Source organism: Monodon monoceros, unplaced genomic scaffold, assembly GCF_005190385.1.
Source record: "Monodon monoceros isolate NGI ecotype Baffin Bay Population unplaced genomic scaffold, NGI_Narwhal_1 Super_Scaffold_1, whole genome shotgun sequence".
Classification (NCBI taxonomy): Eukaryota; Metazoa; Chordata; class Mammalia; order Artiodactyla; family Monodontidae; genus Monodon; species Monodon monoceros.
Genome location: NW_021703765.1, coordinates 40,566,739 through 40,594,293, shown reverse-complemented (window position 1 = coordinate 40,594,293; position 27,555 = coordinate 40,566,739). Strand labels below are relative to the sequence as shown.

Here is a 27,555-nt window from a genome sequence, read left to right as displayed (position 1 = left end):
GGCCTGACACCCGGCCAGAGCACCAAGACCCTGTCAGCCACACAGCTGAGAAGAAAAGGGAGAAAAAAAGAAAGAAAAAAATAAAATAAAGTTTTTAAAATAAAAAATAATTATTAAAAAATTAAAAAAAATTAAAAAGTAATAAAAAATTAAAGAAAGAAGAGAGCAACCAAACCAAAAAACAAATCCACCAGTGATAACAAGTGCTAAAAACTATACTAAAAACAAAACATACAAACAAAAAATTAAACAAAAGACAGACAGACAGAACCCTAGGACAAATGGTAAAAGCAAAGCTATACAGACAAAATCACACAAAGAAGCATACACATACACACTCACAAAAAGAGAAAAAGGAAAAAAATATATATGTCTTTATATAAAAAAAAGGAGGAAGAGAGCAACCAAATGAATAAACAAATCTACGAATGATAATAAACTCTAAATACTAAAGTAAGATAAACATAATACCAGAAACAAATTAGATGCAGAAAGCCCACCCCAAGTCTACAGTTGCTCCCAAAGTCCACTGCCTCAATTTTGGGATGATTCGTTGTGTATTCAGGTATTCCACAGATGCAGGGTACATCAAGTTGATTGTGGAGATTTAATCCGCTGGTCCTGAGGCTGCTGGGAGAGATTTCCCTTTCTCTTCTTTGCTCGAACAGCTCCTGGGATTCAGCTTTGGATTTGGCCCCGCCTCTGCGTGTAGGTCGCCTGAGGGCGTCTGTTCCCACCCAGACAGGGTGGGGTTAAAGGAGCAGCTGATTCGGGGGCTCTGGCTCACTCAGGCCGGGGGGAGGGAGGAGTACGGAATGCGGGGCAAGCCTGCGGGCAGCGGAGGCCAGCGTGATGTTGCACCAGCCTGAGGCGCGCCATGTGTTCTCCCAGGGTACCCTGGAAGTGGGATCCCGGGACCCTGGATCCTGGGACCCTGGCAGTGGCGGGCTGCACAGGCTACTGGGAGGGGAGGTGTGGCTAGTGACCTGTGCTTGCACATAGGCTTCATGGTGGCTGCAGCAACAGCCTTAGCTTCTCATGATCGTCTCTGGTGTCCACGCTGATAGCCATGGCTCGCTCCCATCTCTGGAGCCTGTTTAGGTGGTGCTCTGAATTCCCTCTCCTCATGCACCCCGAAACAATGGTCTCTTGCCTCTTTGGCAGTTCCAGACTTTTTCCCAGACTCCCTTCTGGCTAGTTGTGGCACACTAGCCCCCTTCAGGCTGTCTTCATGCAGCCAACTCCAGTCCTCTCCTTGGCATCTGACCTCCAAAGTCTGAGCCTCAGCTCCCAGCCCCTACCCGCCCCAGTGGATGAGCAGACAAGCCTCTCAGGCTGGTGAGGGCTGGTCGGCACCAATCCTCTGTGTGGGAATCTCTCCCCTTTGCCCTCTGCTCCCCTGTTGCTGCGCTCTCCTCCATGGCTCCGAAGTTTCCTGGCTGCCCACCTGCTATCTCTGCCAGTGAAGGGGCTTCCTAGCGTGTGGGAACTTTTCCTCCTTCACAGCTCTCTCCCAGAGGTGCACGTCCCATCCCTATTTTTTGTCTCTGATTTTTGTTTTTTCCTTTTCCCTCTCCAGGTAAGTGGGGAGTTTCTTGCCTTTTGGGAGGTTGGAGGTCTTCTGTCAGTGTTCAGTAGGTGTTCTGTAGGAGTTGTTCCACATGTAGATGTATTTCTGATGTATTTGTGGGGAGGAAGGTGATCTCCACGTCTTACTCCTCTGCCAACTTGAAGGTCTCATCTCCACATTCTTTACATATGATTTTCCCAGTAATGTTTTGAAGATGAGATTATCACTCCATATACAGATGACAAAACTGAAGTTGGAGAGACTAAATGATTCCCCAGGGTCACAGAGCAATTTCCTTCCCCTGGTCACTATTTCCAGTGGTTCATTCAGAACAACAATATAGCATTTGCCATAATGCACCGTAATTAATTGTTCACTTTCCCCTCGAACATATCCTATTTGCATTTGGAAAAATCAGTCAATCTACCAGGAATTCCTATGAGACTTCAAATGATTAAGAAATTTATTTTGTGAGCAGGAGAGTATGGTGGTTTGAGGTGGCCTAAGATTAAAGCCTTAGTTTGAATCCTTGTTCTGCTACCTATGAGCTGGTTAACTTTATCAGTTAGTTTACCCTTTCTGAGCATGTGTGCTTACCTTTCACATACAACTAACATTTACTTTATAGCGCTGTTTAGAGGAGTAAATAAGAAAACATGTATAAAATGCCTAGTAGAATGCCTGGCCCATAACAAACGTGAAGTTAGTGGAAGTGTTATGTTTGTTATAATATTGCTGATATAACTTTGAATTCATAACTAAACCCTATTCCTTTATTCCTTTTCCCTAATTTAGTTCAATCACTTCCCAAATGGCCCAGATCTGAGGGACTTGATGGGAAGCCAGGAGCCTGCCTTCTCTGTAAATGTAGGATGCCTCCGTCCTGCAGCCAAATGTTCACCTTCCCTCCTGCCTATTGCCATATGTCATTTTTTTGTGCGTAGGGGATTTGGAAGGTCACAGAGGAAGAGTCCACTTAATAAGTGAAAAAATGGAAGGAGAGGTCACAATCAAGGATCACTTTGCCTGAAGTGATATAATTCCCCTGAGCCTGAATAGACAGTCTTAAATGTCAACTGACTGCAGCCATCTTGTTTTGAACATCTTCAGTGAGCTGAAAACACTAAGGTAATGCTGCTACTCGTGTTAGTGTTAAGAACTGACATTTACCAAGTCCTTAATATATGCTAGGCAACAGCCTGGAATAGAATGGAATAAGCTACTCAAGCTTCAATTTGTAGAAGACTTTTTCCTTAGTCCTATCCCATTGTGCTGCATTCTTGAAGCACATTATCAGGACCTATCTCTAGAACTGAACCCTGTGTTTTTGCACCAAATAGAGCCAGCAAACAACGCCATTAAGAAACCCCACCCAATATGTGGCCCATATTTAATTCTTGATGCAGAGCAGCACTTTACAGCTGTACAAATCAAACAGACTAACTACTTGGATATTTTCTTCTTTTTTTTTAATATAAATTTATTTATTTATTTTTGGCTGCATTGGGTCTTGGTTGCTGTGTGTGGGCTTTTCTCTAGTTGTGGTGAGCGGGGCCTACTCTGTTGTGGTGTGCGGGCTTCTCATTGCGGTGGCTTCTCTTGTTGTGGAGCACAGTCTCTAGGTGCGTGGGCTTCAGTAGTTGTGGCACGCGGGCTCAGTAGTTGTGGTTTGAGGGCTCTAGAGCGCAGGAACAGTAGTTGTGGTGCATGGGCTTAGTTGCTCCATGGCATGTGGGATCTTCCCTGACTAGGGCTCGAACCCGTGTCCCCTGCATTGGCAGGTGGCTTCTTAACCACTATGCCACCAGGGAAGTCCTATTTTCTTCTTATATTGACCTTTCTGCTGCTTCTTATTGCCATTTTATTTTCCACCAAAGTTCCAACATCCTCTAGGTCAGGCGCTTCTAGAAAGTCAGGCTTGATCAGTCATGGTCTTCCTCCTACCTCATCTACGGGAACTCAGTCTGTTAAGATACCCAGCAGTGTGTATTAATTGGCTTTGGTATGCTTTACCAACCTTATTTTAGCTGGTTTGCTTGTTCATTTAAAAATATTTTAACCTAGAGAACCAGGTTTAATCAGAAGCCTGGCATTTACAGTGATGCCTTTTGGGATATGTTCAATAAATACTTGGTATTACAATGTTGATAATGATGAGTTTGTTAAGTGATGCAAGTGTCAAGCAGCTAGGAAAATAGAAATTTGGCCCTTACAGGGAAGAACAAACACAGGTCCTAATTTTAAGACCACAGACACAGCCTAAGTAATTAAAAAATCTGGTCCTATACTCACTCCTCCAAGTTTAGCAAGTTTTAGTTTAGTTATGAACTTAAAATAGGTGATTCCTTGGGATTAGGAAAAGGCCAAGTATATTTGCTTAACTGATCTTGATAACTGGTCAGCACTATAGCTTTTGGGGCTTCACAGTATATGAAAGAAGTTCTGCAACAACTAGCCATTGGTTCAGGATAAGAAGCTACTAGAGAGAAGGGCCTTTTCTGCCATGCTACACTAGCATGGAGAGCTGAAGATTCAGTGGGCAAAAGAAACTCCATTACTCTTGCTTCTGTAGAATACTACAGAGGGTCAAATGACCCTCTAATTATCAGTTTAATCCTTAATAATGGAATATTTGGCTGGGAAGCATTAACTTCTTTCTAGCTTTCAGGCTCTTTACCTGGAAGCTTGCCCAAACCTGCAGCCACGTGCCTCAGTTACTCCTATTGTCTTCCATAGCCCAGTCCTTTCCTTGCCCTGCACAGCTTCTTTTCCAGATTTCTAAAAAGAAAGTAAAATGGAACACTATATATTTAGATAATTGACCTAATTAAATATGTGATTCATTTATCCTAAGTGTGCAAGTATTGTTTAATGCATATGGTGCTTCTAACAATTTCTATAAATACTTGGTTATCAGATCTTAAGTATGCCTCACTGCAACACTCTTACAGTGGAAAAACCAGATTCAATTCATGATTTTTAACTCACAACACTTTTCTCTGAAACATTCCATAATTTTTCACATTGTCCGTACTACATACATACTACATACTGCCAGGAAGCTAAATAAACTTGTAAAGTATATCTGCAGAATAAAAATATTTATGCATTTACCTATTACAAACCTTCAAACAAGTTAATGTGTAGATTTATACACATGCTTTATAGGTCAGAATAGGAGAGACAGTTGAATTAGTACATAAAGTTTTTATTTAAAGTTTTCCCCTTCCAAGCAAGCTTCATTTACACATTCTAATACTGTACAAAATTTACATTCTCTGTGACTTATTTATTCACTTTTCACTTTCTAATAGTTTGTGCCTTTCTGAAATACAGAAAGCTTTACTTATAGTTCTCATAAATGCTTTTATTTATTTTGGCTAGAAATAAAAATTAAATGAACAAGTCCAAGGAAAGCAAATACCCTTGTATAAATGGTGACTTTCAGAAGAAATGGGGACCGTTGACGATAAAAGGTTTTGAAGGAGACCTTGTATTCCTCATGACGTCAGATGGGATTTTCTCACAAAGTACTGTAACTTTTCTTTTTTTCTATATACTCATAAGTGATCAAGGAAAAAGAAATGAAAGTTGATTGCACTGGATATATATATATATTTATATATATATTTTTACAACGGATCCTTTGGATCTGAACATACAAATAAATACAAAAACAACAAAGATTGCACTTTACTGTAGAAACGGCATTGGATTCTAGTACACCCATCCATCTGGACATGCTCCACGGTGAAAACTTATCACCAAGACATTTTTAATCTGTGGCTTCCCTGTGAGGTTGTTTTTGAAAGACACCCTTGTTGAGGGATTCAACAACATCTCTGGGTGATTCACAAAATATTTTAGGCTTTGATTTATTCCTAACTATTGTTGTGCCAGCTCTGAAGAGCTTGAAAAGCAAATCCGTGTTCCTGCTAGTTTTTCTCTTTTGATGGGCCGCATGGACACTGTCTCATGCTCTCCTGACATTCTGCTCTTAAATTCCTCATGCTTCTCAAGACAGCTAGCTATTGCTCGCTTAACTGAGCCCAGGCGTCTCTGGTGATAACAAAGAAATGTGATGAGTTGCGGGAAAGAAGGAGGGTCCGTCATGGGCTTTTCTAGAGCCACATCTAGAGCTTTTTTTTAGAGCCGAAGGTGAGGAAGAGGGGGAGGTATTTTGTTAGGAGCTATGGTTTGCTCCTGAGGCTCTTCAAGTTGTGTGTTTTAGGGACAGAGAGAAAAGGGGACAGTTCTTAAGAGAAATCTGTCTTTTCGTCCCTGAATTTCCGAAAGCAATCTCTCAGTTTTCATTAGGGGTTAAGTTTGGGCCAGATGTGCTATTTACAGAATATTCAATATTGCATGACTGTCTTTGTCAGTCCTATATTTTCGAAGCAAAGACCAGGTGTATTCATGACTTAATATGCTGCTCCACATGAGAAAGCGTGAGCCTCTATAAACTGAATGGTGACACACCGTATTTTGTCTTAATCTTTCAGATAAAACTGAGGACACAGAAATTATGACTCTGGCTAGCCTGGAACCTACAGGGCAGAAAGCAATTGCTACAAGAGCCAATATCTTTCTCTTCTACATTCCCACGAGGTGCTGTAAGGGGCAAAAGGTATATGAAATGAAGTTATATGGAAACAAAAATGTTCCTCTTTAATCTTTTATGATTTTCTATAACTGTGTTGCCTACGGAATCTGTGAAGTCGCCACAGGTTAGGAATACAGAATCAAGTGGCAATTTTTGTAATGCAGTGTGAGTATTTTGGTGGGTCAAATTTTGAATCATTCATGAACACAATATCCCCAAAACTTCAACATAGATCACATGCAGGTAGACTACAATGCACAATACTGATCTTAGGTCTCTCTGGGGGGCACTCTCCTGTATTTTATCTTTCTCCTTTTGAAAGTTGAGATCCATGTGAGGAGTTTTTATAAAGCTGGGACAAGTTAAAACCAGTCTGAAATGGAAGAGTCTATCACCACAGGAAGTTCGGTGTAATCCGAGTTACAGACAGAGTACCTGTTCAAGGACAGGTCTTTTTCTTTTGTAGCTTCTTGTAAATCATCAGAAACCAAGAATGGAGTTTCGGCAGTTGTACCATTAGGATGTATTGTTCCTATTATAATAGCGATGTCACCTGTCATTGCTTCCTAGAATGCGATACTGTTCATTCCAGGGTTTCCTGGTGTTATTTGTTGTAAGGTACACAGGCAGGCAGGATAACTGTTGCACAGGCTGGGCCTGCCAGTGGTTCTGCTACGTCTCCTTCAAGTTCTGTCCAGCTGCCTTTTTCTGGACAATAGCATATTGTAGATGACTTGTAGGCTCCCTGGAATGGCAGAGCAGAGAGCCTTTAGAGAATTGCCACAGCAAGCTTATTTATCACATTTACATTAAGAAGACAATATTTTTTCTCTGCTCTTGCTAAAAAAATTCCAAATGAAAGCAATGGATCTTAAACCATTGTACTCTAAGGAAAAATTTGGGATTGGCAAGATTTCAAAATCTGGGTTTTTGTATGTGTATGTGACTAATAATAAAAGTCAAGCACCTACAACACCCTAGATGATTTATAAATCCCTTATGATAACTTACCTCAACTTGGAAATTATCCCTCTGGTTTAAGTTTAAAAAAAAATTTATCTTTTATATTCTGTGTTTTTTTTTTTTTTTTTTTTTTTTTTTTTTGCGGTACGTGGGCCTCTCACTGTTGTGGAGCACAGGCTCCGGACGCACAGGCTCAGTGGCCATGACTCACGGGCCCAGCCGATCCACGGCATGTGGGATCTTCCCGGACCGGGGCACGAACCCGTGTCCCCTGCATCAGCAGGCGGACTCTCAACCACTGCGCCACCAGGGAAGCCCTATCCTAAATATTCAAATAAAAGAAGTAAATTGGATTTTAGATTGTCACCTCACTTTTCCATTTTTATCTTACTACTATAGAGAATCAGAGATGGGGTTCAAAGCCAGTTTAAAATAAACTGGAAATGAAGACGTGCCAACTTCTTCACACATTGACTTATTTATTTTGAAAAGGCCACATGAGAAATAAAAAATGTCTTTAATCTTGTCTCCTTTGTCAACCTCTGAGGCTAGTGCTTGTATAATATTTCCCTTCCTAAACCAAAGCAGCTTTGTTTTTACCATAGGCAAGAAACAAACAAAAATCCCAACCAACATAATCGTTTTCTGAAAGTGTATTCCTGGTGTCTGGATCTAAACATACATACTCTTGCAGCTATCAATTTCCACTAGCGAAAGAGCACATGTACCAATATCTAGTGATATATGTCAATACACATTCACTTCCAAATAACTAATAGCTTTTTAAAGCTCCTCCAAACTTTATATAACAATCTTGTTGGATGCAAAAGAAATAAAACTAATTAATATTATTAAAATCCCAAATTAATCTTATAAAACCAACACACATAAATAGGAAAATATAGGAATGGTCATCATTTAAAAAGTGATTGTGTAGACCATTAGACCCTATGTGTCTTCTGATGTGATGTTTGAATTACACAGCCACCTCCTTACGTGTTCTCACTAAAATAAATAGACAAATAAATAAATAGATAAATAAATAAATGGTACATAAATAACAAAAAAATTTAAAACAGAGAAAAGCTGAACTTAAGTCCTTATCTCTAGCTTCCAGTCTATAGGAAATAGGGAGACAGAGGACTATTTTTAAATGACAACATAGGAAATCATTAGGCCATTCGAGAGTATCAGATATTCTATAAGATAACTGACCTTGCTTTTTCAACAAGACAATGGCATGGGACAGGAAGAGGGGCAGGAGTAATCCTCCAGATTGTAAGAGATATAATAACCAAATACAAGCGAGACTTTTTTTTTTTTTTTTTTTTTGCGGTACGCGGGCCTCTCATTGTTGTGGCCTCTCCCGTTGCGGAGCGCAGGCTCCAGACGCGCAGGCCCAGCGGCCATGGCTCACGGGCCCAGCCGCTCCACGGCACGTGGGATCTTCCCGGACCGGGGCACGAACCCGTGTCCCCTGCATCGGCAGGCGGACTCTCAACCACTGCACCACCAGGGAAGCCCCCAAGTGAGACTTCTTGGATCCTGATTTGAACATATCAATTTGAAAAATACATTTTTATTCAAGTCAATGGGATAAACTTGAAAATGGATTGCATGTAAAGGAATTATTGTTAATTTTACTGAGTGTGATAATGATAGTGTGTTTACATAAACAAGTGATTTTTTATTTTTAGAGGAATACTGAAGCATTTAGGGTGAATTAACATGTCTAGAATGTGCTTCAAATTGCTTCAACCAAAATTTTTCAAAGGGAGGATAGATGAAGTCAGTACTGCAAAGCACTGATGGATGTCAAAGTTGGATGGTGCGTTAACAAGGGCCCATTGAGCCCTCAGTTTCTGTGTATGTTTAGAAATTTTCATCATAAAGCGAGGCGAAAGTGGAAAGCAATGGCAAGTTACATAATCCTAAATAGAATTTGTGGGTAACTGAACAATTAATTTCCATTTCTTATGCTTAGCTGGTCAGAAACTTTTCACTCTCCCAGTCAAACAGTTTTAATAGAACATTTGTAAAAACCACTTCGGTCTGACTTTTAGTTGGAGAGCATGGGGGTGGGAGGGAAGCAGAGAGCTACTGGATACAATTGACCAGATAGCAAGACAGCTCTACAGCGACTGCACTGAGTTTATTTTACAGCTTAAAGCAATTTACTGCGTGCATATAAACATGTTACTCTTAAAAGGTACTTGTGTGGGTGGTAACACATTTGGAGAGAAACAAAAAGGAAGCACAAATAAAAAGGAGGAGGAGGTGAATGTGGACACTTACCATACTCCAGCTGTAGCCTCCCACAAGGTAAATGCTGTCATCTAGCACTGCACAGCCAGGACCACTGCGACCCTCCAAAATGGGAGTCTGGAGAATATTCCACTGGTCACCTTTTGGGTCATAGCATTCCACGAGCATTACATCGAGGTGGGAGAAACCTAAGTGACAGAGCAAAATGGAATCACCAAAGAATAAACTCTCAGGGTCCCAATTTAAGGCTAGGGCTTCTTTTTGCAAAAGGACTAGGGCCAAGAAGTAGATAATTGTGTCTTTGAAGACACATGTATAAGCTGACTGGTGAAATTGCGAGACATGTCAGAAAGACCTAAGAAACAAACAGACAAACAAACAACCCTCCCCCCCCCCCCCCCCCCCGACTCCACCTGGCCACCGACACTCCAACCCTGAATGCTTTGGATTACTTTAAAGCAAAAATGCCTGGCTAGATGTCATCGGTAAAAGCTGATTTACCTTGGAGTATCAATAAAGGTTTATTTAAACCTTATTTAAAAAGATTTAAAATGGTAATAGCTAAAGCAAGCATTTTATAGACTGCTTACAATAAGCTGGTTGTTTTCTAAGTGCTTTGTATAAAGGAGTTCATTTAACCCCCTTAAGCATCCTATAGATACCATTATATTCATTTTATAGAGGAGAAACTGAGGAACAGAGGGAGTTAATGACCTGAGTTAGTCATACAGCCATTAGATAGGCTGAGATTTGAATCCGGGTGAACAGGCTTCAAAGGTCACACTTTTACAGACTAAACTTTATTGCTTTTCTTAAGTGAATATTCAGTTCTCTCAAAATCTTTTACTTTTTTCTTTTCTTTACAGTCTGACTATATGTATAAACAGCTGTGATGATGTGAATGGTTTCCAGCATCTACTAAGGATCCAGGTTTAGAGTAGGGGGCTATCGTCCTCTGAAAGACTTTTCCCACTTTTGATAAAATTTCTCAGTGGCTGGAGCAGTAACTAGGTTGCAGAGAACAACTCATTTCCCCAGACTCCACTGAAGCCCTGCCTTTCATTTAGGGAGTGAAAAATCCTTAATGGGAGCCAGGGTCACCGAGCAGACCAAACCCTTAAGGATTTTTTTTTTTTTTTAATGGTTAAACACATGCTATGGATGTTTGCTAGCTGACAATCACAACACATATGGTAAATTAGTCAACATACCGGTCTCTTCAAAGTAATTAAAGAGATAGACCAAAAATCAGAAAAATTTTCACTCTTGAAGTGGTGGACAGACTATTTCAGGCCACTAACTTTTTTTTTTTTAACATCTTTATTGGAGTATAATTGCTTTACAATGGTGTGCTAGCTTGTGCTTTACAACAAAATGAATCAGTTATATATATACATATGTTCCCATATCACTTCCCTCTTGCGTCTCCCTCCCTCCCACCCTCCCTATCCCACCCCTCCAGGCGGTCACAAAGCACCCAGCTGATCTCCCTGTGCTATGTGCAGGCCACTAACTTTTTACATAAAATAAATCACATAAGGGAGCAACAGAGCAATGTGCTTACTGCGACCCTGTGATGTAATCCTTTCCTTTACCATTAAGAGTTCGATGATAATTGTGGAAGCATTTATACGAAATGGGGATTTGGGCAAGTTTCCCTAGTGGCATCTATGAGGATATGTGTGCCTTCGCTGTACCGAGTACATACGTTGACTATAACCCTCACAATTACCAAGGAAAGGATAATTACCCCTTTTTTACAGACATGAGGTAAATGTCTAGAGTAAGATCACACAACTCTAAGTACATAACTGGGATTCAGACCCAGGCTTAGATGCAAAATCCATACTCTTTCCCCCTTTCACAATGTCCTCCTGAGCTAACCTAATTCTGATGTGCATGTGCTATTTTTCATTTAGGTTGTCACTACGTAAGTCTTTTCTGTCCAAGTATAACCTTAAATACTGAAAGTTCCTAAAATATTAGGCATTCTTGTGCAAAAGAAATTAGTAGAAGTCATATTTTAATGCAGAAAGCTACAAAGTTAATATAAAATACGTTGATGTAAAGGAATGAATGGAGTATGGATTGAAATGAAAGAGCACCAGTGATAGCAAAAAAGAATGAAATGGGAAGAGTCTGAAGCAGTAAAGATAAATTCCCTTCCACTGAGGAGACCTCTAAGGTGAGAAGCAGATCTAGACCAGAATATTGTCATTTCTGATTGAATATGAACTTGGAAATACTTATTTAAAAATTATACTTGTCCAGTATTTATTACATTTAGGGGTAAATATGTATTATGAAAAAGAGAAAAAATGTCTATATCTAACTCATGGTTTAAGATGGGTATATGATTGGAAAATAAATGCACAGAATCGCCTTATGTGCCATACCCAGATGGCCTGTTTCTCATTTTGTTCAATTTCAAAGATCATGGACAGTCAGAGCTGGAAGAGATTTTAGAGAACAACTTGACCACCTTCTTCATTTTCAGATGAGAAAACGGAAGCTCAAAGCAGTTCAATAACGTTCTCAGTATCACAGGTCTCTCCACTTTCCTGTCAAATTCAGTGTTACACACATGCACACAAACTACAAAAAAGTTGCAGTCACATACATACACGAGGAGGGAAACAAGCCAAAATATGGCTCTAAAAAGACTCTGCTTTAAATGTTACTGATTAAAAAAGCAAATGGAAAGAATTGAGAATCATAGATGGCTTGATATTCAACTCTTCAAAGAAATAATTCTAAATTTAGACATGAAATTCTACTGTTTTCTTTAAGAAAAATCACATACACGCTTCTTTGTGCTTCTCTGACTAAAGTTCTTTATGATTATTACAAAAACAATTTTCTGGAAAAAATCCATTACTATAATTTTGGTGATAAGGAATAATTTATTTTACTGAATTCATTGTTACAACAAATTGTTTGTGCTTTTCAGTTATTAATGCTCTAGTTTTTTTAATTTTCTGTAGACATCATTATTCATTTCTTTAATGTATGTGGTAACTTCAAAATAATCCTATCTGCAGGAGAGCCAAAATAAGTGCTTGCCCAAGGGTACTGCTAATTTGCAAAGAGTAGATTTTATTTGGTCAACCTTTTTACTTGGTTAACTATGATTATCTAACGAGAAACCCCCTTAGCAAGAAACATGAGATGCAAATGTTATTGTGATTAAAAAAAAAAAAGACCTTTCAAATGATTTCCTCCAATTGCATACAAGCGATCATTCATTACAGCCAAAGTGTGGATGGCCCGTTTTGTGTTCATATCTTGTTTTCGAGCCCAGACATCCATGACGGGGTCATAGCAATATAGCCATGGGACATATTCTCCATTGTGTACACCCCCTGTGAATTAAGCATAGACACACAAGTCAAGAAAATGCCTTGGAACTGAACTTTGTAACACAAAGTGGATGAATGACTTGCCTGAAATGTATATTTTCCCATTGTGCACTGCTCCCGCATGAGCTGCCAGAGGCTGTGGCAAAGGGGACACATAACGCCATTCATTTGTTTCTAGGTTATAGCACTCCACGCTGGACAAGTAGCCAGTTTCATTCCGTCCACCAATAACGTATAAATGTTTGTCCAACCGACATGCATAGAAACTGGCTCTTCTACAATGAAAAAAACCAAAAAACAAAACAACCCAATGTAAATCACAAAAGGAGCCCAGTCAGTCACGGGAAGTGAGGACAGCCTGCTTCAGAAAGGGGTGCAGACCTTTGGAAATTACACGTATAGCTCCCTTCTAAATCTGAGACCTTGTACAGCAACCATCTGCAGTGCCCATGCTGGTTAAGATTATGGATACTAAAGTCACAGTAGAGGAGACATTCACGAACTCTTTGTTTCAGCTCTTTTATGTTGCTTTTTATACACTGTTAAAGTGTTCACTAATGTTTGGGATATTTGGTACCTTGTAAGGATATCACAGCTCAGTAAGACAAAGTGAAAAATGAGGTAGATAATGCAACAATAATAAATTATCTTGACATTCACTTTCTTTATGGTCCTTCAAGGGTCATTGTTCCCAATTTATAAGAGAACTACATCATCAAAATTTTTCTTCAATTATCATTTTTTTCTTTTTTCCTCCTAGTACGACTGCAAATAGAGAAACTTTTTCAACTGAATATAGTGTTGAAATCTTGCTCTTATATAACCCATATTAGGAACTTCATCTGTGTAGTTTTTGGTGTTGATTCTCAGGAACCTATAAGGGTATTTTAAAGTCTCTTTTCAAGACAGACTATTTATTAAGTTATCCCACCTGCCATCAAAGGCAAAAGACATGCAAGCTGTGTTGAAAGGACTGGAGACAGGGAGGCCAGTTCTGAGGGAGAATATAATCTAGGAGTGAGAGATTGAGGACCTGAATTAGAATTTTAGTAGAAGACATGATAAGAGGTGATGCAGGATATTTTAAAGGAGGATGTAAGGCTTAGTTACTAATAATATATGAGAGCTGAGGGAGAAAAGAGGTTGGAAGAGGACTCAAAGATTTGGAGTTAGGATGACTAGGATGAAATCTTAAGCAAGTCCTTGACCTTTTGCTTCTTTTTTTCTCATTCATGTTACTGGAATAATATACTTCATAAGGATAACATATGGTTCAATACTGAAAAAAGTACAATCGTAAAGTGCCAAGCCCCTCAGAGAACATAATTTATGTTTATTGAATTAATGGTCTTTATAAAAATTGATGCCAAGACTCTTGGGCAATGTCAACAGCAAAATGAGGAGCCCTAGAGGTTTTAAATCAGGTAAACCTATATTGTTTGGAGATTTTCCAAGTTGTGTTTACTAAGTGTCAAAACCTCTGGGAAGCAGTATATAGCATCTTGATGAACAGTTTGTTCTCTGGAATCAGATTGTCTGGCTATATGACTTATTGGGTGTGTGGGCTTTGACATGTTACTTAACCCCCTCAGCCTCAGATTGCTCATCTGTAACATACAGATTATGATGGTACCTTCCTCATGGGGTTATTTGTGAACACACGCGTAAAGTGTTTGTCATAGTGTCCAACGTTTTGTTCATGCTCAGGAGCTATCGGTTGATATTATTTGGATAAAAAGGTTTTAAAAATCAGCTATCAAGATGTTTGCATATAAACTTTTCCGAATAGTATTTTAAGTGATGACTAAATTCTTTAGTGTTTTTATATAATTTATACCATAAATGTATGGCATATGTTATGGATGGTGATATATGCAGTTTTATTTTACTTTTTCCAGCTTTCCTGAGGCATAATTGACAAAACTGTAATACACGTAAAGGGTACAATGTGATGATTTGATTTGTGCATACACTGTAAAATGATTTTCACAATCAAATTAATTAACACATCCACCAGCTCATGTAGTAACTTTTTTTCTTGTGAGAACACTTAAGATCTACTCTCTCAGCAAATTTAAAGTAAACAATACAGTATTATTAACTATAGTTACCATGCTGTACATTAGATCCTCAGAATTTACTTATAATTGGAAGTTTGTACCCTTTGACCAATCTCTCCCCATTTTCCCCACCCTTATCCCCTGGCAACCACCATTCTAATCTGTTCTTTAAGTCTGACTTTTAAAATAAGATTCCACATATGAGTGATATCATACAGTGTTTGTCTTTCTCAGTCTGGCATTTCACTTAGCATGATCACCTTCAGTTTCATCCATGTTTGTCATGCAAACGGCAGGATTTCCTTCTTTTCTATGGCAGAATAATATTCCATTCTATATATTCACCACATTTTCTTTATCTATTTATCTGTCAGCAGACACTTAGGTTGTTTCCATATCTTGGCTCTTGTGAATAATGCTGCAGTGAACATGGGAGTGCAGATATCTCTTCACGTTACTGATTTTGGTTCCTTTGGATCCAGTATATGCGAAAGTGGGATTGCTAGATCGTAAGGTTCAGTTTTTCTGGATAGTCCTAGAATTGTTAGCATCATTGATAGTTTGAGAGTAATATTTTGGCTATGTTTTTTTTTTCCTATATTTTATTGATGGTTTTGAAAGAAATATGTGCTGTGCAAAACACAGAAAGATGATGAAAGGAAAAAGACAGAAGGATAAAAGTAGGAAGGAGAATAAAGAGCAAGTGAGATAGATTTCATTAAATAAGGGTTGTTGTTATCCTGGGCCCATGTCTTCTGAGGGATATATGAAGCTCTGAAATTGTAAAAAGAATTTTTTAATAAAATGTCATATATTATATATATATATGTATATGTATATATGTGCATTTTTTGGAATATGTTTGGAGAAAGGTTTTGGGGGGAAGTTTTTAATCATATTATCAAGGGGATTAATAACCTAAAAAATTTGGGATTTCCTGGTGTAAAGAAGTAAAAACTCATCTAAATATAAAATTAGGTTTAATAACAATAGCAAAATTAAGTGCACACAGATGGACCACTGGTTCCTTCCATTTCTCTAACCAGATTTCAATTGCTCTCTTATTGAATATGATAGGTCAAGGTTATTTTACTAGCGCTTTTACCTTCTCAAGTTAAAAATATTTGATTGAAAAGACCGACTCATGTCTACAAAAATCTGTACTTAAGTAACACAGATATTTCTTTGCATCATTGACACAAGGGTAGGTCAGTATCCCTCTTCCATATGATTCTATGACAGGTTTTGGAGCGTCTGAAATAATTAATTTACTAACTTTACTAATAGGCTATCTTTAGTGGGCCAATCCCATAGTTTGGACCATGTGGGTAACATACTATATTCTGAGTTCTTCTATGTATTGTGTACTATATTCTGGTTTAGAAGAGAAAAATGTTAGTCATGACAAGTATGAAAATCCTCTATTTAATGAAGTTTAGATAGTGGAGAATAAGAGAAAGATCTTCTTTTGGCAGTGTGAACTCCTTTTATCTTGTCCAAAGTTCAGTTTTCTCACTCTTTCTGTTCTGGTTCCTTCCTTCCTCTCTTAACCCGAGGAAGCCTGTCGGAACTCTCAATTTTTAGCCCAGGCGTTCTTAATCTGATGCTCCGTGTACTCCTAGCTTTATCCACACAGTGTCACTGTTAGGTTCTGAACGGGGGAAAAAAAAATCAGTAGGTTTCACTTCCTGACTAAAAGTGCATTTTTATGCAGAAATTTTAATAGCGAAGGTTCTGAGTCTCTGACTTATTCCCTTGCATGCCCAAAGTGAGAATTCACGAAATGCATTATAGAAACACTGGATAGTTAATGGTCTATCAGCAACTGTGAACATTTGCTGGAGGCTAAAATTTTACAGTACCAGGTCTCTCCTGGGAATGCTCCCTGCCCCACCTACCCACATGAAGAGCACACCTGATTAGGCTGTTTTATTTCGGGGGAAAAAGGAAGCTCAAGATTATTGAAGATTTTTAAATGGAATTACACTATTTGTATTACAAATTGTTCTTCTCTCCCTCCTCCACCCCTCCATCCCCTGTCCCAATGCCAGAGAGGATATTCAATGAATTGAGATAAGTTTAAAAAGACTACCATTGACCTCTACAAATATACTTTAAACCTGTGTATTGTACAGATCTTTAAAGCTTCTTTCTGACCCTTAGGTCAGAAAACTGAGATTGTATCTCAGTTTCAACTTTTGACTTCTACGGGCATGTTAAAAACAACAGATTTTTTTAAACACAATATTGTCTCCCATTGTTTCTTGTAAGGCTGCTAGAAACATAGTATTTAAATTTGGAAACATCTTTGTTGTATTTGCTTCCAGCTTTTCACCTAGTCTGTGAAACTTAAACTTTGTTACTGGTGCTCTCCAAATGGCTTTTTCTCTCCCTCCCTCCCTTCTTTTTCTTTTCTGTTTCCAAGGCTAGCCAGGGGGTAACATCTCCACAAGAATAATACCTAAAATGTCTACTTTTTTTGAAAACAACATTAAAGTCACCAAAGCATTTTTATTGATCCAAGTGTTCATTTTTGCCCTCTTCTTACTGAAGAATCAAATCCTAAATCTGAGACCAAAACAACTCATCAGCTTTACATTTATCTTTGTATTTTTGTCTAATCACTTCTGTCAGTAACCTCATAGGCAGCAGGCATACAATTCATGAGTTGACCTATGGTTGAGTGAGCCTGGAGGTCACATGCCCATTTCTCTGCTGAACTGGGAGGGCGTTCTGCACTTTTATTATATTCTTTTGGAAGCTCTGGTTAGGTAAGATAATCCTAGGAATTTGCCCAGCCAGCTCTGTGAGAGTGGGTGATCCCAGAGGTGGCTTTCAATGTGTTTCTATTATTCTCAATCAGTTTGGTAACTTCTCAGCAGTTAGGCAACAGCTAATGGAAGGAGGGAGGTGGGAAACTTCTGGTGAGTTTGACTCATGATCTATACAATGCAAAATTAACTCAATTAAATGTCTCAAGAAACCTCTTTTCTGATCTGAAGGATATTTCATATATTTTAGTATTTTTTCCCTTCTTTGTTTAATCACCAATTAAACCATGCTGGTAGCTAACTGTACTTGCTATGTTGAATGGAAGCTCGGCGATGACAGAAAAATTTCATTTTCAGTTATGGATTGCTGCCTAGGTCAACCAACCCATAGGAGATGTGGAGCTAGAAGATTGACTGGGCATTTGTGAGATCTGCCTTTTCCCATTCAGCTCTGGAAGGAGCTCTTTATTTGGTCTATCGAGTTGATTGTTCTAAATCTAAAAACAAACTTCTTTTACTAGGGACCTGACATGATATACCATAATGACTTCGAAAGAAACGTTAAACAGTCCATCCTGTCAACGGTGGCTGCCAGGCGCCGACAGACCATGGCAGGTCTTTTTATCAGGTCAATGAGCTGCTAAAAATTGTCTAAGTAGGACCCTGCCATGATAGGCCATAATGCCTCAGAGGAAGTCATTATAGAATATCAAGTAAACAATACACATTTTTAAAAATTACTAATTAGGTTTTGCAGCAATACTTCTCATCCTTAGGGGCTCTACAGTGAGATAATTGACCGTGACGTGAGTTATGCCTCCCAAACCCAAGGCGTGAAGGTTAATTATCGTGGTGAACAGCCCCCAGCAAAGGCGACCATAGTGATGAGATGCTGACATTTCAAACATGTTATTGATGTGTATTTTTAAAATGTTTTTTTAACAAAATTTTTTGGAATGGTTTTGATTAAAGGGTAAAGTGATGCAGCTACAATAACAGCAACTAGAAAATAACCCCAAAAGGAGAGAAACAAGGTACTTTGGAGAAAGACATCAGGAGAGGCTTTTATATATACGTGTATACACAACAGGAGGATTGAGAAGTTTGTCAGGATATTAATTGACTCAGGATAATTTCTTGAGGTACCTTGCAACTAGACATTCCTAACAGTGTCTATGGTGCCTCATCATTTTCAATGCATAGCTTTTAGTCTCCTGAAAGAGAGTTTTAATATGCTTATATGGAATGGGAAGTTAGGTATTGTTTCTTTATAGCAGAGATTCGTACTCTCTTTCTGTAGTAATGTACCTTTTTGAGGAATGGTATGATTTGAAAATTTCTTTTTCACTTTGAATTTATGATTAAGGATTTAACTTGATCTCAGTGTAATCTGATTAAATGTTTAAAGAAGGAGATGTTAAGGTTAGGAAGGAAATAAGAAAGAAAATTATTTCTTAGTCCAACCGAGAAGAGGAAACAGGTTGCAGCTTATCCTTACTATTATATTGGAAAATTTGCTCAAGAGGATGTTGAGATATTATTTGAAAAGAACCAAGTGTTCAAACTTTAGTATGTGAATTTACATGTGCATATTAAGACATGGTGTCCTGCCTAAGTAACAGTCAGGAGAATTGAATATGTATAAACATAGTTGCCTTATTGTCCTTTGATACTAGGAGAACTGGGTGAGATAAACACTGCATACATTAAAAATGAGAGGACACTTTGCAAAACTCTTTTATTTGTAAGCTAACAAATCAACTGTTTTTGAATGTATGATGGGGAGATATTTGAGGAGGTAAATGCAATGAATTTGAGATTGTGAGACCTAAAAACTTCAATATTGAAATTTCTGCATCAAAATATACACATATCATTGTGAGAATGGTGTTTTATATTTCAATGATAAGATTTAAATATATTATAACTAAGAAGAGTGGAATAGCCAGTGAAATTGTGGCTCTGTTTGCCAAAAACAAAAAACAAGAAACAAAAACCAATTCAACGTGGAAAAGGAAGACAAGTCACGGAGAGCATTATGCTAAGTGAAATAAGTCAGACAGAGAAAGACAAATACTGTATGATATCACGTATATGTGGAATCCAAAAAATACAACAAACTATTGAATATAACAAAAAAGCAGCAGACTCACAGATATAGAGAACCAACTAGTGGTTACCAATTGGGAGAGGGAGGGGGGAGGGGCAAGACAGGGGTACAGGATTAAGAGGTACAAACTATTAGGTATAAAATAAGTTACAAGAATATATTGTACAACACAGGGAATATAGCCAATATTTTATAACTATACATGGAGTATAACCTTTAAAAATTGTGAATCATTATATTGTACACTTATATTGTATAGAAACTATACTTCAGTAAAAAAGTGAACTTTAACTAGTAACAAAAAAAGGAAGACAAGTCATACGAATTTTTTCTTCCTCCATTGGGACAAATAATTGACTTATTTGATTATTTTTTCCATTGAGTTAATAAGGCAGTTAGTCTAAGTTGGCCAGGCCAGGTTTTGTATTTGACTCCTGTGACTTTCACTGGCTCTGTTTAGCGTACCTTATCACGGAAAACCATTCAGCATCCTTGCTTCCAGTAAAGCAGCCACAAATGTTTCAGACCTAAGAAATAGACACTTACCTTTCTTGCATGGGCGGAAGTTGTATCCAGCTATTAAATCGGGGATCATATCTGCTGACAAAATTCGTACTGTGTTTTCCTGTAAAAATACATTTGAGACACTTAAAACTTAAATTCCTTTGTTGTTTTGCACATTTAAAAGTATTTTATAAGATGCCTCTGTTCTCAGGTTTAAGAAACAGATGAATTAAGTAGAGGGACTATCTAACACAGTATGAGGAGTGATAAGTCAGAAGAAAAATTTATGTGCCCCTTCAAACGTTTTTCCTTTTTTTCTTCTTTTCTCCTCCACTTTTTCTGTGGGGTGGGGATGAGTTGGAATAAAAATAAATCAACCATAATAATAAAAGCAAGTATGCTTATCAGACTACCAAAGTTAGGGTAAAATTTCTGTATTTTGGTGTTTATAGGTTTTAAAAACATGAAGTTATTGTCTATACATAATCAGTTCCAGAGACTAACTTGTGTGATATCTCTGGATAGAACCTTTTTCTAAATGATCCAAGAATTCTAGCAGTGGAAGAGTCCACTCTGTCTCCAGGGAAACAATAGCAATCACTACCATAAGAGTTTGCATTAGGAAATCAGTTGTAGGCTACGACTGTCATGCAAGTTCTGTTTGTGCATTTGGGGAAAGCACAGTTGCTGTGATGTATCACAAGTACATTTACTGAAATGGGAAACATGCGTCCTCAGAGCTGGTTAACCAGCTTATCTCCTCTGTTGAGCCTAAGAAACACAGTAATGCCTCCAAGGTATGAAAATGAATCTTGTTTTACATACAGATTGACACCAAAGCAAGAAATAGGAGCAAAAGTGTGTATTCCATTTTCTGTGTAGCAACTGAGATGACAGTCATCTAAAGCGCCTGAGGTCTTAACTCTAAAAGTCTGTTTTTCATTAATGTATGTGTAACTAACCATTGAAATATAGGTACCAAACTTCACCACGGGAATAAACAGATAGGATTGTGTGTGTGTGTGTGTACACGCACTCACACGGGCATGTACACACAACACAATTATTAATTGCAAGAATATATATTGAGCGCTCACTATATGTCTTATGTGTTCTAGGTTCTGGGAATATGCTGGTAAACGAGAAAGACAAACTCCTCGTTCTTGTAAGTAAATAAACACAGACTTGTAAATAAATACATATACAATAATGCTATATTTTCTTTACCGAATGCCAGAAAGAAAAATAAAGCAGGGATTGATAGAGGCGAAGCCAGTTTCAGTAGGGTGGTCACCTGCTCACAGGTATCTTCTGCAAGCCACGCAAGTATCTGCAGAATTAGCGTCTCAGGCAGTGGGGAAGGTGAGTATAAAGTCCCTGGGCCGGCCATGCATTCAAAACCAGCAAGAATGCTGGGGTGACTTGGACAGAAGTCGAAGTATATCAAGGTCCAGACACGGTGTGTCTTGTGGACTGGTGTCAAATTTCGTCTTTTGTCATAAGAACATTAGGAAGTCACTGGAAAGTTTTGAGCAAATGAGAAACATGGCCTAATTTACCTCTTATCATGATCACTTTGGCTGTTGTGTAAAAAACTAGACCGTACAAGGGCTGCTCTGGAAGTGGGGGACCTGTCACGAGGCCATCGCAACAGTCAAGGCAAGAGCTGGCTTGAGTGGAGGTGGAGGCAAGATATGGTCGAGTTTGGGATCTATTCTGTGGGCACAGCCAATAAAATTTTCTGATAGATTGAGCATTGGTATAAGAAAAAGTGAGTAATTAAAGACGACTGCTAGGTTTTTAGCCAGCGGAACTGGATGGAAGGTCATGCAATTTGCCGAGGTGGGGAAGACCAGGCAGGGGTAGTTGGGGGGTTAGGGAGAGAAGCCATGAGTACTGTTTTGGATTTAACCTTGAGAGGACTATCGGATCTCAAAGCATAAGTGGCTGGTAGGCCACTGGCTAAATGAGGCTGCAGGTGCAAATTTTGGGGTCATTAGTCAAGAGATATTGTTTAAAATCAAAGAACAAGATGAAACTCTTTAGGGAAAGGGTATGGAAATGCAAGATAATGAGTGCTGGAAATGAGCCCTGGGGGAGAAGAAGAAAAACTAGCAAAGAAAAGGAATTGTCAGAAGCAGGAGGAAAAGTATGGTGGTATTTTAGAAGCCAAGTCAAATAGTGTTTCAAAAAGAGGAGTGAGCAACGGAGAACTGACCATAGGATTTGGAAACATGGGGGTTGGTGGTGACCATGACAAGCATTGTTTCAGGGGACAGGAGGGCATGAAAGCCTGCGTGGGGACTCCTCAGGAGAGACTAAGATGTAAGAAAGCAGAGGCAAGAGGATAAGCAATGCTTCTTAGGACTTTTGACATAAAAAGAAGAAGATTATAGCAGGAAGATGCAGCCTCGAGAGAAAATTTTATTTAGTTCTTGGTTGTGTTTTTCAATTCAGAAGTACTCCAAAGTCCTTGAGTAGGCAAAAGGGAATGAGGAATAGGCTTTACGTTGGAGCAGAAACAGTAATAAGAGAGATATGTTTTATCTAAAATATACGGGTAGCAATGGATTTGGTAGTAGCAAGATGCAGATTTTATCTTTTGATTGCTTCTGTCCTCATTGGACTAAGAAGAAAGGCTATCAGCTGAGTGTGAGGAGGCAGGTTTTGGAGAAAGGTATTTGAGGAGAGAGAAGTTGTGAAATAATTAACTCAGAGGGTGGAAGAGTGCATTGACCAGGGAAACTTAGTGGAGTTGGCTAGTAGCCAGCATGGGTCATTAGTAGCCAGCATGGCCGTGTGGTTTTCTATGTCCACATTTAGTTGCTCAGGGGGAGGGAAGAGGTGGAAGAAAGTTGGGTTTAAACAGGACCAGGGCATTACCAGGCAAGTATCATAGGAGAGAAGGACACGAGGGCTGCAGGTGTATGCACTAATGTGATTATACGGATGGGCAACAGAATATAAGCTCAGTAAAGAGGGAAGTAAGGGCATGAGGGGATGATGGACAATGAAAAAGTGGTAGGGTAGAGTGAAGGAGGTGGCACTTCCAGGATAACAGTGGGTAGCTGCCACATAAAGGGGCAGCAGGTGGTAAAATCTGAAGACATCCTTTAAAGTGGTGAGTTTTAAGGATGTGGGAGTGGCAATGAAGAAGAAGTAGAAAAGCTATCGGCCTCCAATAATGTGAAATATAAGGGCGGGGGTGGGGAACAGAACATAGTCCCCATTGAAGAGGGTGGCTGGGAAAACAGTCCTCTCAGAGAATAGCCAGGCTTTGATTAGAAAAGAAGCTGAAGGGACCATTTAGGGAAGAGTTTAAGGATTCTAGGGATCTTGTTGATGTGAGATCATGAGTTCCAAGGATTGCATGGGAGGGTTTGGATGGCCTGGTTGGGTGGTAAGTCAAGTTTTATTTGGGGATTACAGTAAGAGTTGGGGATTGCAGAAAGAGTTAAGAGTGCCAGGAGTGAGTATGACCCAAAAGACTTGGATCCCACAAAGGGAGGCTCCAACCCAAGGAAGGATTATGTCTAGAGTTGGTTTATAAGTAAGCTTTTGTAGAATTTGCAATCATCTCCCTGTAGAAAAAAGCCATTCTTGAGAGTCAGGTTTCAAGGTTAATTCCCAAATGTATCTGAAGATCAGTGTTGTTAAGAGGAATGTAGAATATACACGCCACGTATAAGAGTGTTTCTCTGTGAAGTTTGGTTTAGAATTTCCATTTGGAGGAAGACATATGCCTCCTTTCAGCAATGGGACAGATGCCTTCACATGCTGAGCACTGGTAGTGGAAATCAGCTATATGCTTTGCTTATTGGTGGTAATGTCAGTGGCCTTCACTAGAGAAAAGGCTAAGCAGGGACTGTTGTGATTTCGATGGAAGATGAAGAAAGGGTTTCCAGAGGCAGAGACAATGGTGTGAAAAAAGGGCAGGGTTGGAGGATGGGAAGATAAAAAGAAGAAAAATGTTCTAAAGTTGGCAAAGGATGTGCAGAGGGGATAATAAATCTCAGAAGGAATGAGTGTAGTGGAGTGAGGAAACTGAGATAAAATGGGGATATTCATTTCTTCCTTGTGGCTTTCATCGACACCACTTAGAGGCTTGAGAGGGGTAGCCACATGCAATAGAATTTTGGATTACTCTTCACTCCTTTAGTTTCTTCTCATCTTTTCCATTTTCTTCTAACCCTTCCTCCACTTCTTCCCTTTTTTGATGATGTCCTGTCACCAGACCCTGTTGTTGACTATCATTTGGGAGACAGGTAAAATGGGGCAGGGGCGGCAGTTTTCAGCCAATGGTGGAGGGGAAGGAAGCAAGAAGACAAGGAGATCCCCCGCAGGCAGTTTTTTTGGAAGTCAATCATCAGTAAGTGACAAATGTAAATCGGTTCTCTGTGAGTTGGAGCGCTGAAGGAATATATGCATGTATATTAGCATATTACAATGCAGTCTATCACTAATGACATGAAGGGAGTTAATAGGAGTTAATATCTATAGCTGAGTAGAAACAAAATGTATGTATCCTGCTTATATTTCCAGCAACTCATATGTTTTATGAGTTCAAATTTTGGTCCTGTAATCAAGATAATCAGTAAATAAAATTATATTTGTATTTTATGAGTACATATTTGTGTTTTATGAGCATGTGTTGAAATGTACATTTTTGTATTTCATTCAAAGGCATGCATCTCAGGCATCATTTTCATAAGAACTAAAGTTTAACTTAAGATTTCATCTTTGGAACTGATGTATACATAACATTTAAACTCATGGATTTTAAATTTTTCCTCCCTGTCAGTAGTGAAATTAAAGCATGTTGTATATTATTATAGGATTGCTGTTCTTTTTTTTTTTTTTTTTTTTTTGTGCGGTACACGGGCCTCTCACTGTTGTGGCCTCTCCCGTTGCGGAGCACAGGCTCTGGATGTGCAGCCTCAGTGGCCATGGCTCACGGGCCCAGCCGCTCCACGGCATGTGGGATCTTCCCGGATTGGAGCACGAACCCGTGTCCCCTGCATCGGCAGGCGGACTCTCAACCACTGCGCCACCAGGGAAGCCCAGGATTGCTGTTCTTTATAAGTTTTGGTATTAACTGCTTCCTTTTTAGTTGTATGAGGTATTATAAAATGAAAATCCTATATTTTTGAGATGATGGTGTCCCTTCATGGTTTTCTAAATGGGGAATAATGAAGAGCTCTTTGGGAGCCAGTAAGAGCCACTGTCCATGGTGATACAATACTGATTTAATTTCACAAGATCAAAGGCAAATGCACAATTGTTGTTTAGTATCTAATTAAATACATATGGTTATGTGAGGTGGGGAGTGTGATACACCGGTTAAAGGCTGAGCCTCTGGAGTCACACAGACCTACGTTGGAATCACTCATCTTCTTGCAAGCTGTGTGTCCTGGCAAGTTGTTTAAACTCTTAGGGCTTAGACTCCTCATAGTAAAACTAGAGCAATCATGCAACAGGCCTCATGGGATGGTTGTGAGGATTAAGTGAAATGATGCAGATGAGTGCTTAGCAAAGTTCCTGGGAAATAATGAGTACTCAGTAAATACTACGACTAATACCAAAACGGTCAGCTGTGGTTGACCAGATGGATGGAATATGAAAGTCCATGGGAACCATTTAAGGGATGGTGGTGGATGTGTGTTTTGGTACCTAGCTGAGATACTTTTACCAGATTGGTACACCTGTTCCCTAGCTGATGGTTGTTGGTTGTTCATGGTCACAGCTGCTCCCTCTCTAGAGAACTGCCCTCAGCTGAACAGGCCACTTCACTGCCCACCCTCACCCCCACCTGGGGGAAGGCCTCAGCCAATGACTGATTGGTTGACATGAGGTACAAAAGACTGGCCTGCTTGCCTCACAGTGTGACCGATTCTCCTGTGCTTAGGAGATGCTAATCAGTGGCTCATCAGCATTTACCCCGATCTGTACGAAATGACCTCAAAGGCGAAACAAGTCAGGGACGGAATGACTCAGATTTGCAGGTGGAACTCCCAAAGTTCTGAATAAGGGTCTTACAGAGAGAGAGAGAGTTGTGAGCTGCTAGGCCCATATGGAGGCTAAAAGTAAACAAAATATAGTAATTAAAGTTTCACTAAAGTTCAATTTTGAGCCTCCTGGCGGCTAAAGCAAAAGAGACACATTAAATCATACGATTGGCGTTAGAAGTAATTGTTCAAAGCACACCATGCCTCAGTACTTTGGTTTGACGAGGACTTGGCACGCAGGTCTTCACATAGAGCACGCCGAGTGGCGGCAGTGAAAGGTGCCCCCTCAGGAAATGCAATGCTGTGCTTTCTGTAGTCTTTTCTCACAGCATATTTGTTGAGGGCTTTAAACTGAATCACTGCTCCTCTCAGGAGTCGGGGGTGGGGGGGCAAATCAGTGAGGTCCAATGGCATGGCATAGTTTTATAGGAATCTGAATTAGCTCAATGATAAAATCTCGATTCTCTAGACAAGAGGAAGGAATATGTCCCTTATACTCGCCCCTAATCCCCCACCCGTCCTCTCGGTTGTGTGTCTGATAGAAGTTGAACAGTAAGCAGTGGCAGGCTATTTTGGGCAGAGGTGGGGGGCAGGGGTAAACCCAGGGCGCGGGTTTTCTGTGTTGCTGATTAAGGTCTGTCTCACAGGAATGGGAGGTTCATAGTGATTTGTGAAAACTGAGTTGTCGCCCCAAGACTGGTCTTTTAGCAGAGGCTTATCCCACGTGGGAACGGAGGTGGGCTGAGAAAGCACCATCATTAGAAACAGGACTTTCCATGGGACTTTCCTGGCTGTGCAGTGGTTAAGACTCTGTGCTTCCACTGCAAGGGGTTCTATCCCTGGATGGGGAACTAAGATCCCATATGCCGCACAGTACGACCAAAAAAAAAAAAAAGGAAAGAAACAGGACTTTCCAGCCTCCTCTTGTCATGTGTTAGTTTTCATCTGGCCTTCAAGAAAACAAACAAACAAAACCCCAAAAACGAAGTTCTGCAGATTCTTTTCTAGATAAACCTGCTGGCTGTGTACTGTTTCCTCACAAACGCTCTATTCTGTTCAAATCACTTCCTCGGAAGAAGAGGTTAAACAGGAAATGGAGAGTTTACAGTGGGTTGTATATTGGCCAGCGTTTTTGTTTTGTTTTGTTTTAACATATCAAATCAGTCATTGCAAAGATAAGTTAGAGGAGAGATACTAAATATTTTAGTTCCTGATCCAAATCTGTTTCTCCCAAAGCCCTGGAACCATCTTTCCAAAACTGAAAGATATGAAGCAACAAAGCTGATCTGGAGAAAGAATGTCCCTTTCCCTTCAACGACATGTTCTTGGAGGGTGGCCTTTAAGA

At 39.5% G+C, this 27,555-nt stretch overlaps 1 protein-coding gene across 2 annotated transcripts in view; it reads right to left on the bottom strand.

The window, feature by feature from the left end:
* Positions 1–4,769: 4,769 nt before the first annotated feature.
* The window catches only part of KLHL14 (kelch like family member 14), a 100,074-nt gene continuing 77,288 nt past the window's right edge, over positions 4,770–27,555 (bottom strand). Inside the window, exons 4-8 of one of the 2 annotated variants that reach the window (XM_029225169.1) lie at positions 20,248–20,326; positions 12,845–13,035; positions 12,605–12,763; positions 9,432–9,589; positions 4,770–6,918 (exon numbers count right to left, since the gene is read on the bottom strand). In XM_029225169.1, the coding sequence (XP_029081002.1) occupies positions 6,778–6,918; positions 9,432–9,589; positions 12,605–12,763; positions 12,845–13,035; positions 20,248–20,326 (728 nt within the window). In that variant the 3' untranslated portion in view covers positions 4,770–6,777. Of the gene's footprint in view, positions 6,919–9,431; positions 9,590–12,604; positions 12,764–12,844; positions 13,036–15,856; positions 16,472–20,247; positions 20,327–27,555 lie in introns of those variants that run through there. The other variant, XM_029225178.1, reaches the window with a different exon arrangement.